The sequence below is a fragment of the Vipera berus genome (assembly GCF_964194415.1).
Source record: "Vipera berus genome assembly, chromosome: Z".
Taxonomy (NCBI): domain Eukaryota; kingdom Metazoa; phylum Chordata; class Lepidosauria; order Squamata; family Viperidae; genus Vipera; species Vipera berus.
Window position 1 is genome coordinate 52931790 of NC_138205.1, and position 15577 is coordinate 52947366.

Genomic DNA, 15577 nt, shown 5'->3' on the forward strand with positions numbered 1-15577 from the left:
GGGTGAGATTCAAGGTACTAGTCATGGTGTTTAAAGCCCTACATGGCAGGGGTCCGGAGTACCTCAGGGAACACCTGCTGCCGGCGTCAACTTCCCTCCGCCCTGTGCGTTCCCACAGAGAGGGCCTCCTCAGGGTGCCACCGGTCAGAGAATGTAGATTGGTGGCCCCCAGGGGGAGGTCTTTCTCTGTGGGCGCCCCGGAGCTATGGAACCAGTTACCGGTTGAGCTCCGGACGGCGCCCGATCTTCGCTCCTTTCGCCGCGATCTGAAAACATACCTGTTCGAACAAGCCGGCCTGGCCTGAGGGGGGATTGGTGGGGTTTTTACTATCATTTTATTGGGGTTTTATTAATGTATTTATTGTTTTTTATGCGCATGTATTTAATTACTTTTTAATTTTTGTAGCTTTGTGTTTTATTCTTGCCCTGTACACCGCCCTGAGTCCTTCGGGAGAAGGGCGGTATAGAAATATTAATAAATTAAATTAAATTAAATTAAATTAAATTAAATATAAGCCAGCGTTGTATGGCAGCCACCAAAAAAGCCAATTCAATTGTAGGCTGCATTAACAGAGAGATAGAATCAAAATTATGTTGTGTTAGTACCCTTTTATAAGACCTTGGTAAGACCACACTTGGAATAATACTGCATTTAGGTTTGGTCACCATATTGTAAAAAAAAAATGTTCAGACTCTGGAAAGAGTGCAGAGAAGAGCAACGAAGATGAGTAGGAATCTGGAGGCTAAAACATTTGAAAAATGGTTGCAAGAATATGTTTAGTCTAGTGAAAAGAAGGATCTGGGGTGACATGATAACAGTGTTTCAATATCTCAGGGGTTGCTACAAAGAAGAGGGGGGTCAACCTGTTTTTCAGAGTACCAGAAGGTAAGAGGAGAAACAATGGATGGAAACTAACGAAAGAAAGGAGCAACCTAGAACTTTCCTGACAGTGAGAACAATTAACCGGTGGAACTGCTTGCCTTCAGAAGTTGTGGGTGCTCCATCACTGGAGGCTTTCAAAAAGAGACTGGACATTCATTTGTATGGAATATCATAGGGTCTCCTGCTTGAGCAAGGGGCTGGACTAGAAGACCTCCAAGGTCCCTTCCAACGTTATTTGGAATATATTCCTAAGGATTAACTTTCATTTCCTTCTCACATCCTTTTTGAATTACAGAATCATTGGAAACAAAGGACAAATACAGTTTTGGAATGCTGTGGGTTTTCTCCTGTACAACAGAGAAAGTTTTCATCCCATCTCAAACCATTAATCTGTTTAGCACAGTATTATCAATGATGACTGGTATTATCTCTCTGGAGTTTCAAGAATACTTGTTTCTTTTTGGAGATTTTGATTACTGAACAAAGTATTTTCTGTATATAAAGAGGCTTTGATAATGGCATATATAAACTATCTTCCACAATTAGCAATCTTTATTCCTGTTTTACAACAGGATTTTTTTGAATTTGTTTTTATCCTTTTTCTACTTTTCCTTTGTATGTGGGTATCTAGTGAGCAAATAGTGAGGAAGTGATTTAGAAAAATGAACTAGTTCTGCCCAAAATTTCTAATCATCACATTTATATTTATCAGATACAGTGATAGTTAAAAGTTTATGAATCCTTTTGATTGTTCAATATTCCTGCATAAATATGAACCTAAGATGGTCTGTTTTTCACACAAGTTTTACAACTAGATCAGACATGTCAAACACAAGGCCCGGGAGGCAGATGTGGCCCACAAAGTGGTTTCATGTGGCCCGCGAAGCCATCCTGGAAACAGTGAGGGAACAGCCCCCACTGCCTTGGCCCTGGCCCAGAGACCCTCCTTCTGCCAGAGACCCTCAGATCTGTCCCACTCCTGCCCAGGCCCCCATAGGCACCCTTGATGCGAATGATGTAGAGCTGGCCACTCCCACCCAGTAGGCCATATGCACTCTAACCATGCCCACCCAGTAGGCCACGCCCACCCTGGCCATACCCACCCGGCTCCCTGAGGGCAACCGCAGTGCTGATGCGGCCCTCAATGAAATTGAGTTTGACACCCCTGAACTAGATAAAGATAACTCAATTAAACAAATGAGTCAAAAACATTGCAGTGTACTTGTTCATTTATTTATTGAGGAAAATGATCCAATTTGTGCATTGCAAAGTATGTGAATACTTAAGTAACTGGTGTGCTCCCCTGGGAGCAGCAATAATGGCAATAATGCACTGATCAATAGGGGGAGTTTTACCCATTCCTTGTTACAGAACAGCTGTAACTGCTGGGCCTCTTCACCCAAACAGCCCACTTCAGGTCTTTCTATGTTGTTGTTGTTGTTAGTTGCGAAGTCGTGTCCGACCCATCGCGTCCCTATGGACAATGTTCCTCCAGGCTTTCCTGTCCTCTACCATCTTCTGGAGTCCATTTAAGCTCACGCCTACTGCTTCAGTAACTCCATCCAGCCACCTCATTCTCTGTCGTCCCCTTCTTCTATTGCCCTCAATCTTTCCCAGCATTAGACTTTGATTTACCTATTCCAAAGCATTAACTTTCTTCGCCTTAACCATTTGATTGTATGGTTTATATGCTTTGAGTCTTTGAGTTTATGTGCTTTGAGTCTTGCTGCATGATCCACTTTCTTTTGAGCTCATGGACAGATACCCTGATGTTTTCCTGTAGAATGCTTCTACAATTCAGAATTCATAGTTCCAGCAGTGAGGGCAAGCCATCTTTGTCAGCAAAGCAGGTCCAAACCAGGATGTCACTGTTACCATGTTTCAGAGATGGAATAAGGTTTATTTGCTGGAATGCAGTTTTGACCTTTTGCCAAAAGGTTCAATTTTGCTCTCTTCTGTCCACAGGACATTCTTCCAATGGTCTTCTAGCTTATTTATGTAATCCTTTGCAAACTAATTGAGCAACTGTTCTTTTTGGAGAGTAGTGGCTTTCTTCTTTCAACCCTGCCATGTATACCATTATTGTTCAGTGTTCTCCTGATGGTTGTCTCATCAACACTGACATTCACAATCGGGGTAGAGGTCTTTGGTTCCATAGATGTTACCTTGGGATTCTCTGAGATCTCCTGGGCCATTACAGACCTTGCTCTTGATGTGATCTTGGTTAGTCAACACCTCCTAGAGAGGGTAAAAATGGATTGAATCACTTCCATTTGTACACAATCTGCCTAATTCCTTGGAAATAGATTGGAATCTTTTTCAGGTGGGTGAGCACAAACAACTTTTTCAGAGCTCCTCAAAAATATCCTTTGTTCAAGCTATGACATACTTCTGTTGCAAAGAAAGTAAAAACCCAAACTTCTGTTCTTTAAATAAGGCAGGATTTCATACGCTGACATCTGATTATCATCTTATTGACTGAAACAACTCATTCTAATTACCCCTTCAAATGAACTGATAATCCTAGAGATTTGCATAGTTTTGCCATACATAGATATGTAGTTTTGGATTATTTTCTTTAGTAAACAAATGAACAAATGTAATGTTTTCATTTTTGACTCATTTGTTTAATTGAGTTCTCTTAATCTATTTTAGAACTTGCATGAATAACAGATCATGTTTTAAGTCATACTTATTCAGAAATGTTGAAAATTGAAAAGTTCTTGGCCTCTTCCTAATTCTTATTATGTCTATCTATTCCCTATCTTCAGTTTGCACTGAGAGTTGGCTACCAAATTTGATGAGTTTCAAAGCAGTTGACTACCAAAGTACCACTGTACCTGTATTTGTATACATATTTAACTCATTAGTCTTCTTAATTCTTCAGAGATGAAAATAAAGGGACTGTTGAAAATGGAAACATAGAAAAAGATAAGGTGAGTTACATCATGGTGTGGATTCTATATTAAATTTAAACAGCTACATGTTCTATGGTGATTTTAATAGGCAAGAAATATATACATTTTCTCTAATTCCATTCATTGTTCATATATTATGACAGCAATCATTTTTAATTTGGTGGACTTGTCTAAAACCTCTAAACTGGATTCCTTCTTCTTTAGCATAGTGATTGTTTTATGAAAGGTTCAAGCAGCTATCCTCTGACTACAAGAGGCTCATTTTCTTAATATTACTAAAGGCAACCATATCTCACCTGCAAAAAAAGTTGACAACCTCTATAGCAGCAAACAGCTAGAGCTTTCTGTGTATATTTGTTGCTGTCTAGTGACATTTTGCACTCTCAGATTGGGTAGTCTTAGTATTTTATTATTTGGAAACAATTTGTAGGATATGGATTAATTTGGAGAAAACTCTAATATTTATATGAAACCTAAGTTTAAATCATATTATTAAAAAGCATCCTGAACCTGGCCTTAAGTGAGCTCTTAGGCATAGAAATGTCAGCATTTTTTGCTTTTGTTTCCGCTATTTTCTTTTCCATCAATGTGACTTCCATATTTTCTTTCTTTGTCTGTTTTCCTTCTTTATATTTTGCTTTTCCCTTTCCCTTTCCCTTTCCCTTCCCTTCCCTTCCCTTCCCTTCCCTTCCCTTCCCTTCCCCTCTCTTACAGACTGACTCACTCTCTCCTTCTTCCAAACTCAGATTGATTTTTCCCCCCTTTGTTGTACACCACAAAGACATGCAAATTACATCTGGTTGCTTTTGCCTGTGATCTGAGAACTTCTTGCATTCCTCCCCCCAACCTTCACCCCTTAATTTCCTAGCCCTTCGGCAGATTTACAGTGACTTCCATATCTATTTCAACTTCAATCTCCTGCTGTGCAGTCCAGTCCTCTCCAATTAAAACCATCTCTCTCCTCTCTGACATTCCTCTGTAGAAGAACAGCATGAGATTCCTCCGATGTCCTGCTGCTATGACTATCATGCACCTGGCTAAATTCCTCCGGAACAAGATGGATGTTCCCACCAAATACAAAGTAAGTTTCAGGCAAGCAGTCACCATTCTCCTGACCCAAGGGCTGAGGTTGCTGCTGATTTTTTGTATATTTATAATTCTTCATAGCCAAGGGGGAAAAAAAAACAAATCTGCAGCTCCTCTTACTAGTTTCACCAAAAAAGGGTTGGCTAAACTTAAAAATCAATATGCAAGAGTTGTACTTTGTATGTTCCCTGTCTCTCCCTGTACCCAAATGAAGAAGGCAGAATGGAATTTGTTATTTTAAGGATTTAACAAAAACATCCCATTTACTCTAAAACAGTCACTGACTGTTTTCTATTATAAACTAAGCTCATTGTCTGGGTTATTGTGGTACAGACAAGATATGTATATGCATTTTTTTCAAACTCAGCCTACATTTCTTTCTTTATAACTCCCATATGAAATTAGGCTGAGAATTTCATATTCTTCTTTATAACTTGACATGGAGAGGGAGGGAGGGGAAGGGGAAGAAAGACATTAAGAGATGCAGGTTACTGGATTGGACTTCTTGGAAAGACATGGTAGACTGAAGATAGCATTTCAAAAAGTGGAAATAGTTGCAGCAGAATGAAGAGTTGGCAAGCAGCCTACCTCTTTATTAATTCTTAGTCAAGGAGAGGATTTGAAATCACCCACAAGTGCTCCAGAAAGCTACTTTGCATGAGGAGATCTCAAGACAGCAGTCTTTAGTGTGTTTAGCACTCTGGGAGACAAGAAAATAGCCATTTTGGTCAAGTTACTTTTGACCTTTAAAAGGCCACTGGGTTTGCATAGGTCTTTTTCTAATCATTTTCAGAAACTGCTTGCTAACTGATTTTCAACCATTACGAATCTTTGGAATGACAAAGTTTAATAACAGCAGACGAGTTTCTTTTATTTATTTATTTATTTTTTATTTTAATTCCATTTATATCCTGCCCTTCTCCGAAGACTCAGGGCGGCTTACAAGCTTAGCAGTAGCCTTCATTCTATGTATATGCCTGCTTATTAGGGCTTTCACAACACACCCCAAGCGGCATTATTACAAAGTCAGCTTAATTGCCCCCAACAATCTGGGTCCTAATTTTACCTACCTCGGAAGGATGGAAGGCTGAGTCAACCTTGAGCCTGGTGGGATGCGAACCTGCACTAATTGCAGGCAGCTGGTGTTACTTAAGGAGGCATTAGCCCACTGCTCCACCAAGGCTCTTCCAATATAAGTTAAGGAGGGATTTTTTTGTAATAAACAGTAAAAGAATTATTAAAATTTTGATTTTAGAAATTTAGAAACATATTAGGGGTCCAGTTAAACCTGAACTAAGATTTTGAAATTAATTATAGAGAGACTTTAGTGTTTTGTTTTGAATGCTTTAAAAACATAATAAGACTAAGATTTTAAAAATTGGTCACCAGAGGATACTAGGAGGAACTGAAAAATTAAAGGAGAATATCAGTCAAACTCAATTTATTAATACAGAATTAAGCAAAATATTTTAACATTGAACATATTGAAGGATATTTTTGGACAATGAACCTAGAAGTTGATTTACTGAGTGTCTGACTTTATAGTTGGACTTTGTTTAAAAAAATGTTATGGAAGAGGAACAAGTTCTACATTACATTATTGAAAGTGACATGCAGGTGGATTTCAAAACAACAAGCTACATGAATGACATAGAAAAAGATATTACATTGAACATACATCAGAAATCAGCTGATTTCTTAATATTTAAAAATATATCAAAGAAATAGCAGCCTGTCAGGTGCATGGAACCCGGAAAACACAAGAATGAATCAGAATATTTATTGCTACTTGCCTATTGACAGGAATCTAGCTAGAATAATGCACTCATTATGGAAATTGCTTGATAAGCAGCGCAAGGTTTAGGAAAGATCTGCTGTCCACCACTTCCTCTACACCAGCAGTTCAAGGCTATCCAGACTTTTCATTCCTCTTCTCATTTCAGCTACAGATTTCACTATACAACACAAGAGAGTGACCTGGATAATTTTCCTACACTGGATTTACAAAGGAAAAGTTTGAAAAAATTTGAAAGATTTCATGAGATAGGACAAAAAAAAAATGAAAATAAATCACTTTCTAGGTCAAATCAAGGGACTAATATTGAGATTTTTAGAGTATAGGAAAAGGAAGGAATATAAAGTTGGTTTATTTGATCAAGATTAAAATAGATGTTATTCCTGGTAACACTTAATGGATTTTTGCTGACATTAGAGCCAAAATAATGAGGTTTTATTTATACATAAGAGATGGGATATGGGAAAAAGAAATCATTTGTTGTATTTTAAGAAAAAATGGTAAGTTAATAAAATTGTTTATAGTTGTGAAGAAGGTGGGAAATATAGATTTCTTTTCTTTTTCTTTACTATATTCTTATTTTGTTCTTTTTATTTTCTTTCTATTGTTTTCCTTTCTGTACCCTATAATTTTTTATTCTCTCTTTTTAGTTTGTTTTTATTGTGGTAGTTATAAATTTACTAACAAAAAGAGGTAACCAGGTTACTTAAATCTGTGCCAAATATTTAAATTTATACCTGTGACATATAATTCTGCATATCTTAAACTTTGTTTAATAGGTGGAAGTTCTCTATGAAGATGAACCTCTAAAAGAATATTACACTCTCATGGACATAACTTATATCTATCCTTGGCGAAGGGTGAGTAAGAAAAAAACACTTTATATAAAAAAATATTAACTTGCATCATCTTAATGAGATTTAATTTTCAAACCAATGAGCAAATTTGGACAGATTTTTAAATTTCAACCTATCAGCATGGGAATTAGAAACCTTAGAATTTTTAAAAACATCTGGGACTGTATTAAAATGTGTTCATTAATGGAGAAAAGGGAAAGATAAAAGTAACAACTTAGTCAGCCTCTTGAAAGTTGGTAACCTTATTCCCCCATTGTACCTATAATTTTAGTTACCCTGCTTACACATAATCTACCATAAGGCTAATAAAATTTTGAACTACTCCATAAGGTTTTGCAATAAAATGTACTATTGTCCAGCCTTTTAAAGCAGGTAAACTCAGGAAATAAGAACCACTTGGATTTTTTGAATTACTTTGATTGCAAGTAAGGTAATGTAAGAGAATCTTGGGAGCCTGCCAAAATATTTCCCCAGATCAACTTACATGCAAGGAGATACTCCACATTTCTTTTGCACACTTTGCTCTTCCTCTGGACTGAGGAATCTTTTCAGTAACAGACTTACTGCATCCTCTGTGTCCCCAGGGTCCGTTAGGGATTCTGTCACAACTACTGTAAAATAAAATAATATTTCAGTGTTTTTAGAGTGATATTTATCCAGGAAGAACATAATCCACAGTTTTTTAAAAAAATAAAACAAAAAAAGGTCAGTCTATGTGTTTGGCTTATCCTTACACAGACAAGTAAAATAAGGGGTGGGAAATAGATTTTTTTTAATAGAAACAAATTATAAAAAAAAATACCCTGAAATTCTAGTCCTAATTTTGGAATGAAAGTAGGAATTCTGTGAATTAAAGGTCTGAAGGATGCCAGATTCAATAATTGATTTAATACATGCCAGATATAAGATGCACTTTCTTCTCCATTCAAAGACAAATCCTGAAATGGGGAAGAGAAAAATTAAGATTCAACTACTGTAATTTTACATTTGGTTTTTGTTTTGTTTTGCTTGTTCCTTTAAGTCAATTTTGATTCTTTATGACTGCCTAGACTAATCCCTGCAGGTTTTTTGGGAAAGATTTTGGAAGTGGTTCTCATTTCTTCCTTCCTAGGGCTGAGAGAGTGAGTAAAAGTCACCCAGATGGCTTCATATCTAAAGCAGGACTGGAACTCTCAGTCTCCCAGTCTGGCTCCTTAACCACAATATCAAACGGTGTCTTTCCAACTAAAAAACATATAACTTAATTATAGGCTCAAAGATGCTTTCTTTTTAAAAACTGCAACTGGACTGGTTTTTTCCTTGAGAAAGAAGATGACATTTTGCTTCTCATCCAAGAAGCCTCAATAGTTGTGAAGCTTTTTAGATGAACAGTGAAACCTTTTCTTCTTCCTCCTCAAGGAAAAAACAGTCTAATTGCCTCTTGGGGGGGGAACCACCTTTGATCTGGATGACTGATAATCTCCATAGTCATTAATTGTAGTCTATTAAAAAGTTTTATACAGTATATGTAAAAAGAGCATTCAGTAATTCCAAAACGTATTCTAAGTTTAGTTGGGGAAAGCCTTTGTATGACAGCACTAGGAAGTTTGGCCTAGTGGGTATGTGGTGGTTCTGAGTAGATGCAGGGCATCATTCAAATAATTCCTGAGCAGGTAAGAGGTAGAGCAAGCTATGCAAGAGGAGGTTTAGTGTGGGACCCTTGGATTTAAGAGACAGATTGTCACTGTAGTGACCTCTTTGTTACTTGGTTTTCTGGGGAATGGAGGGCAAATGCTAGATATTTAGTCAGAACCATTTTTTGGCTGGCATCATCAGACATCTTTTGTGAAGCTGTGCTGCTGCCCTTTTGCCCTATAAAGTATGCTGCCCACTGTCTTGTAAAGGCACCCTGTGGGGAACCTGCTTGTGAGCTGTGAAGAAAGGTACCAAATTGCTCAGTATTCCTTACCTTGGTACCCAGAAAAAAATTAAAACCTGGTTGAATTAACTGGACCAAATTGGGTAAATTTGAGATGTGTGTTCTTAGTGGTGGTAGTTATTATGGGACTCTCTCCTAGAACAAATACAGCCAGCTCTCAAAATGCCTGGTTTTAAACAAAAGTTTAAGACATCTGTCTGTCAGCCAACCAATCGACCTATCAACCAACCTTTATATACTGTCCCAATCTAGTACATGGTCTAAGCACTGTATAAAATCATAATTCTTTATTAAAAATATAGTTGCTCATTCATAATTCTTCCTAAGGGGCCAAAGGCCTGCTTGACAGAAAACTGTTTTCAGTATTTTTAAAAGTCAGCAAAGTGTCCAGGCATATCTTTGCAAATAGTGCATTGCGTGAAGAGCCAGTAAAGGTAGTCCTCATCTTAAGACCACAATTAGGACTGGAATTTCTGTTGCTAAGCAAGACAGTTGTTACGGTAAATGAGTCGTACATGATTTTACAACTTTTTCACCATGGTTGTAGCAAAGCAATGCACTTGTTAAGTGAATTATGTGATTATTAAATGAATCCAGCTTCCCCATTGACTTTGCTCATCAGAAGTTGGCTGGGAAGGTCACAACTGGCAATCACATGACTCCAGAATGCTGCAGTCATCATGAATACATGCCAGTTGTCAAGTTCCCAAATTCTAATTAATTGACTATAGGGCTGCTTCAGTGTTGTAATGTAAGGACTGATTTGTCAATTACATTTTTTCAGGACCATTATAATTTTGAACAGTCACTAAATGAATAGTTGCAAATCAGGGTCTACCTTTATTGGGAAAGCTTGCCTTCTGGATTTATCTTTCATGGGATGGAACCTAGAACAGGGCCTCTCTGGACTGGTAAAGGTAAAGGTTCCCCTGCACATGCATGCTAGTTGTTTCCGACTCTAGGGGAAATCTCTGTTTCAAAGCCGAAGAGCCAGCATTTGTCCGAGGACATCTCTGTGGTCATGTGGCCGGCATGACTAGACGCCAAAGGTGCACGGAATGCTGTTACCTTCCCACCGTAGTGGTCCCTATTTTTCTACTTGCATTTTTACGTGCTTTCAAACTGCTAGGTTGGCAGAAGCTGGGATGAGTAACAGGTGCTCACTCTGCTACGCGGCACTCGGGATTCGACCCACCAAACTGCCGATCTTCTGATCAACAAACTCAGCGTCCTAACCCACTGAGCCACCACGTCCCTTCTGGACTGGTAGCACGATCATATTTAATAATATGGTCTCTGGTACACAGTTATTTATAGGATAAATAACTGCCCGAGGACCATACCATTAGATCAGTATTAAAATATACTGACAAATGTTTTAAGTGTTGTACAGCTGCAGTTTTATGCCTTTTTGGTTTTATAGTTGTTAAAATTATGTCTGATGTTTTACTGTGGTTCTTTGCCATTATTTTCTTTTGGAGAAATAACAATATGCAAGTTGCTAATTCATCCTGTTTCTTTCCTTCAATAGAATGGCCCTCTCCCACTGAAATATCGTGTCCAACCAGCCTGCAAGAGATTAAAACTGTCTTCTCAGCCTCCCAACTCAGAGTGTACCAACACCAGTGGGGCTTCAGAGTGTGAATCTGTCAGTGACAAAGCTCATAGCCCAGCCACCTTGCCAGCTACCACCTCCTCCTCATTGCCAAGTCCTGTCACACCTTCCCATGGCTCCCCAAGCTCCAATACCACCACTGTAAGCATTCCAGTCAATCCTGCATCTGGTGCCATGCTAAATGGCACCTCGAACTGCCACCAGATGCAACCTTTGGCCAGTAGGGGGCGCAAAACAATGGTCAATGGTAATCCAGTCATGTCAGCTTTGACTTAAAAGGAGCATTATTTTTATTGGATCCTGAGTTTTATATATATTATGTATAAATAAGGGCAGTGGTGGATGGGATGGGGAAATTATACATACTTATTTTCTATCAACTGATCTGATTTAATTTAAGAAAAATGCAAAAAGTAAGAAAAAAATCCAAATCCACTTTTTTTAATTTTTGAGAAGCAAAATTGTGTTCTTGTAACTGCATGGTGGCATTTGTATAAAAACTGCAGCCCTTTCTGAATGATAATGATTTTTTAATTATTATTTATGTCCTTGATTTGTAGTGAGATTTGATGCACAGCCTAGAGAGAAAAAATGCACAGACCCAAATCAACCAGGCTCTTATTGAAGCACATATGGCTTTCCTGGCTCGTTTTGTCAGATGACTGTAGCTTACATCCTCCCCCACCCACTCCAGTCCATTTTAATCATCTCCATTCCAATTATATAGCTTTCAGTCCTTTATTTTTATCCCTCTCTCTTAAGGATCTTTGTTCCAACACTTGTCAAACCAAGCTGCTGTTAAACAGAAAGTAGTAATAGACATTTTTGTGCATGGAAAAGGGCAACAGTGGGCTAATTCTTTACGATGTTATGAGTGCTAATCATCATAGATATGTACAGTATCCAGAACAATAACCTGGCCTGGAAAAAAAAGAGTTAACAACAGTGCCTTCAATTGGCATAACATCACTGCCCTTTGGGTGGAGCAGTTTACATCATTAACCACAGTATCATGGCCTTGGCCCCTTGTGCTATAAACCCTTAGTTGTTGGAAAAATAAATTTTGAAGCTTCACCTTTTATTTATATGCCCTTTCTTACACATGTTCATGATGTCTCTGTTTTCAGACAACATCTTTGCTCTGGTTTTAAATCTCTCTGGCCATATATTTCCCTACCAAATGTTGTGGGGATAGTTTGTACACTAGCAGTTCTTTATCAGAGATGTCTTGGTTGTTTGCAGACATTGGTGCCCAGGACCAGGCTAGAAATGGGCTAGGGACCCATTCAGAAAGTCAGCTACTTGCATGTGGCTTTCCTAAGCAGATTTGGATGACTAATGTATTAGGCAGGTCATTCATCTATACAACTCCTTGACCCTTATAGAAAAGCAGCTTTATAATCCTTACAATTTTTGCTCCAAGAACTATAATGCTTGATAGTTTGTAGTGTGATAGAATTACAGTATTAATTTCCACAATTTTAATTCATGAAACTCCTGCTGCAATTCTCAGCGTTCAGTTTATATTATAGATATTTCTCAAATTCTGTGGTCCTGTGACTGTCTAAAATAATTAATTCATGAGCTTTTCCCACCTACACAATTCAAGTAGTCCTCAACCTATGACCACAATTGAACACAAAATTTCTGTTGCTAAGCAAGGCAGTTAAGTGAATTTTGCCCCATTTTACGATCTTTCTTGCTACAGTTAAGTGAATCACTGCAGTTGTTTAGTAGCCTGCTTGTTAAGTGAATCTGGATTCCCCACTTACTTTGCTTGTCACAAAATCGTAAAAGGCAACCCTGGAACACTGTAACTGTCATAAATATGAACCAATTGCCAAGCATCTGAATTTTGATCATGTGATGCTTCAATGGTTGTAAGTGTGAAAAATGGTCATAAGTCACTTCTTTCAGTGTCTCTGTAACTTTAAACAGTCATTAAATGAACAGTTGTAGGTTGAGGACTACTGTATTATTGATGGTGGTGGAAGCAGCTGTCATTTTTATCAGTAGCTACCTAAAATGCTGAGTATAGCATTGCATTCTCTTCCTGGCTTGAAGGGGGTTCCTGACCCTGCCTGTCTTCTCATCAGCCATGCACTCTGGATGATGTAGTTCCTCCCCTCCTGTTTTCTCTAGGAATTGAAACTCTGCAATCTCTGCATTCCCAGCTTTCCTACTTTTCCACCTTTTGGCAATACAGAAATGTGTGACACTTCCCCCCCCCCCCCGCCCTCACTCTAATCCATTTTGAGCCGCTTGATAGTCACAGTTTTAGAATCCTTGATTCAGCAAGCAGATTCTGTTTGGGGAAAGCCAGAATTACCTTATTCCAAGCACTTGGAATGAGAAATATTTCTGCAGCCTTTACAGAAACCCATTCCGCATCTTTTTTTTTTAAAAAAAATGTTTGTTTAATCTTGTAAATTTGGGTTAAAAAATACAGTGCCTTTGCAAAACAAAGTTTATTAATGTGCTAAGGTGGTAGAAGAGATTTGTGATTTAAATTGCTAGTGATGTGTGGATGGAATCTCTTCTTTTGCTAATTTGTGCTTCAAGACGGCCAAATGGAAATGCACAACTTCCAAGGGGAAGAGATTTCTTCTTCCACAACTTTTAATCCTTTTCCCTTAGAGAAATACATGGTACCTAGAATTACTCCTCTCCTCTCCCTTCTCTTCCCTTTCCTCCACTTCCCTTCCCTTCCCTCCCCTCTCCTTCCCTCCCCTCCCCTCCCCTTCCCTTCCCAGGAGGAAGGGTTAACTAAACACAAGCACATTTTGTATTCTTGGAAGTAAATCCCAGGGATTTTGTTTGTTTGTCCTCTAGTTGTTTCTCTGGAAAGCAGCTAATCGCACAAGTGCAATCCATGTTTGGAAATAAATTTTCATAGATGACTCAAGTTGTACCAGGAGTGTAGAAAAGAGCTGGATGGGGGGGGCAAAAAGATGCAATCGGCAGGAGGAGAAAGGTGTGTTAGCAATCTGTGGTGTGCGCCTTTCAGGCCTTTCTTTATCTACCCTATGCTTGTGAGCCAGATCAACTGCCAGCACAATAAAAGGTGTTTTAAACTTGCTCCTGCTCTCCAGCTACTGTCTGTTTTAAGACTCTGGTGGACCTTGCACAACATGATGTTTGAAGAATAGTCTATTTTTTTCTCTTCCACCTGTCTCTGTGTGCTGACAGAATGAGGAGAAAGACTCACTGCCTAAGAACCTTCCAAATTCTCTTTTCCACCTAACCCTTCCAGAGGCAAGACCATAAGACTGCTTTGCTGTCAAGCTGACTTTTTCCACACCTGCTCCTCTTAATTGTCTCTCTGTTGCTTATTCTCTCTTCCAAGTAATGCTGAGCAGTAGCTATCCTTGAATTAATTTCCTTGACTTTTTTTTAAATCTAATGTCTAAAGAAGAGGGGGGTTGAAGTTTTGTGCTTTCAGCATCATTTGTGATAGTGCCATAATGTCAAGTGTAAGTGTATGCAGAGGAAACATGATAACAATGCCTGGCATAAGTAATCTGTTACTGTGGAAGTTGCAAATCCTGTGTGATATTTAGGGAAATAATTTTAGTGCAGGATCGCCTGCACTGTTCTAAAACGATTCTGTCCACCAGTCCAGTCCTTTTTTTTTAGAAGAACCACCTTCTGTTATCCTAATACAACTTGCTGGCAAATTGTTTAGCATCTCTTGCCTCTGAGTTGGTAAACTGGAAAAGGCACTGTCTCCCATTGTGCTGGATTTGGCCCTGGGGTTGCAGTTGCTGTCCTGTACATTTATTAATGTTCTGTCACATAGAGGTACTGCAGACTCAGAAGGGGTTAAGTGGTACTATAGCAGTTTTCCTGCATTGGATTATATCACCCATTACCCCTAGTGATCCTTTCTTCTTATCCTATTGGCTGAGAGTGAATTTGGTACTGCCAATGGCATTAGGCCATGTTAAAAAATTGCTGGACTTGGAAATTGAGAAAGTTTTTCTGTCTCTTCATTATCTTTGTATATGATGAATAAACTGATCAAGGCAATTAAGGAGCCTAATGTTTTCTTCTCCTTTACCACTTCCCCTTTTTTGTATTTTTTTTAAAATATGGTACAAACCAAATTGCTATGTATGTTTGCATACCTATATGATGTTTTAATGTGCTGTAATATATTCCGATATTCATATATTGTTTTTGGTTAAAACATTTGTATCAATAATGCAGTTTGTAAATGGTAATAAATGATACAATTTTGTCCTTCAGTCTTTGGTCTGGAGTATTCTGATGGCTTGTGGTGTGTTGCCAATTTTGCCTTCCCACATCTTCAGATTACAAGTTATGCAAAAGAATCATAACCTGTTGCACTTATAGGCAATATGGTGTTGGGTGCATATTATTTTAGAAGTGGTCATAGAATCTAAAATGCTGATCATGGTATTATGCATAATTTGTTGCTTATCTGTTACAGTGAGACTATAATGTCCATAATTCCTTTCTATTATAAAAGTTGTAATCCTGTT

At 38.3% G+C, this 15577-nt stretch overlaps 1 protein-coding gene across 6 annotated transcripts in view; it reads left to right on the forward strand.

The window, feature by feature from the left end:
* PCGF2 (polycomb group ring finger 2) overlaps window positions 1-15319 on the forward strand; it is an 80733-nt gene extending 65414 nt beyond the window's left edge. For all 6 annotated transcript variants that reach the window (XM_081346480.1, XM_081346479.1, XM_081346481.1 and 3 more), the window contains 4 exons: window positions 3771-3819; window positions 4784-4882; window positions 7462-7542; window positions 10989-15319. In XM_081346480.1, the coding sequence (XP_081202606.1) occupies window positions 3771-3819; window positions 4784-4882; window positions 7462-7542; window positions 10989-11348 (589 nt within the window). In that variant the 3' untranslated portion in view covers window positions 11349-15319. The remainder of the gene's footprint in view (window positions 1-3770; window positions 3820-4783; window positions 4883-7461; window positions 7543-10988) is intronic.
* The last annotated feature ends 258 nt before the right edge of the window (window positions 15320-15577 follow it).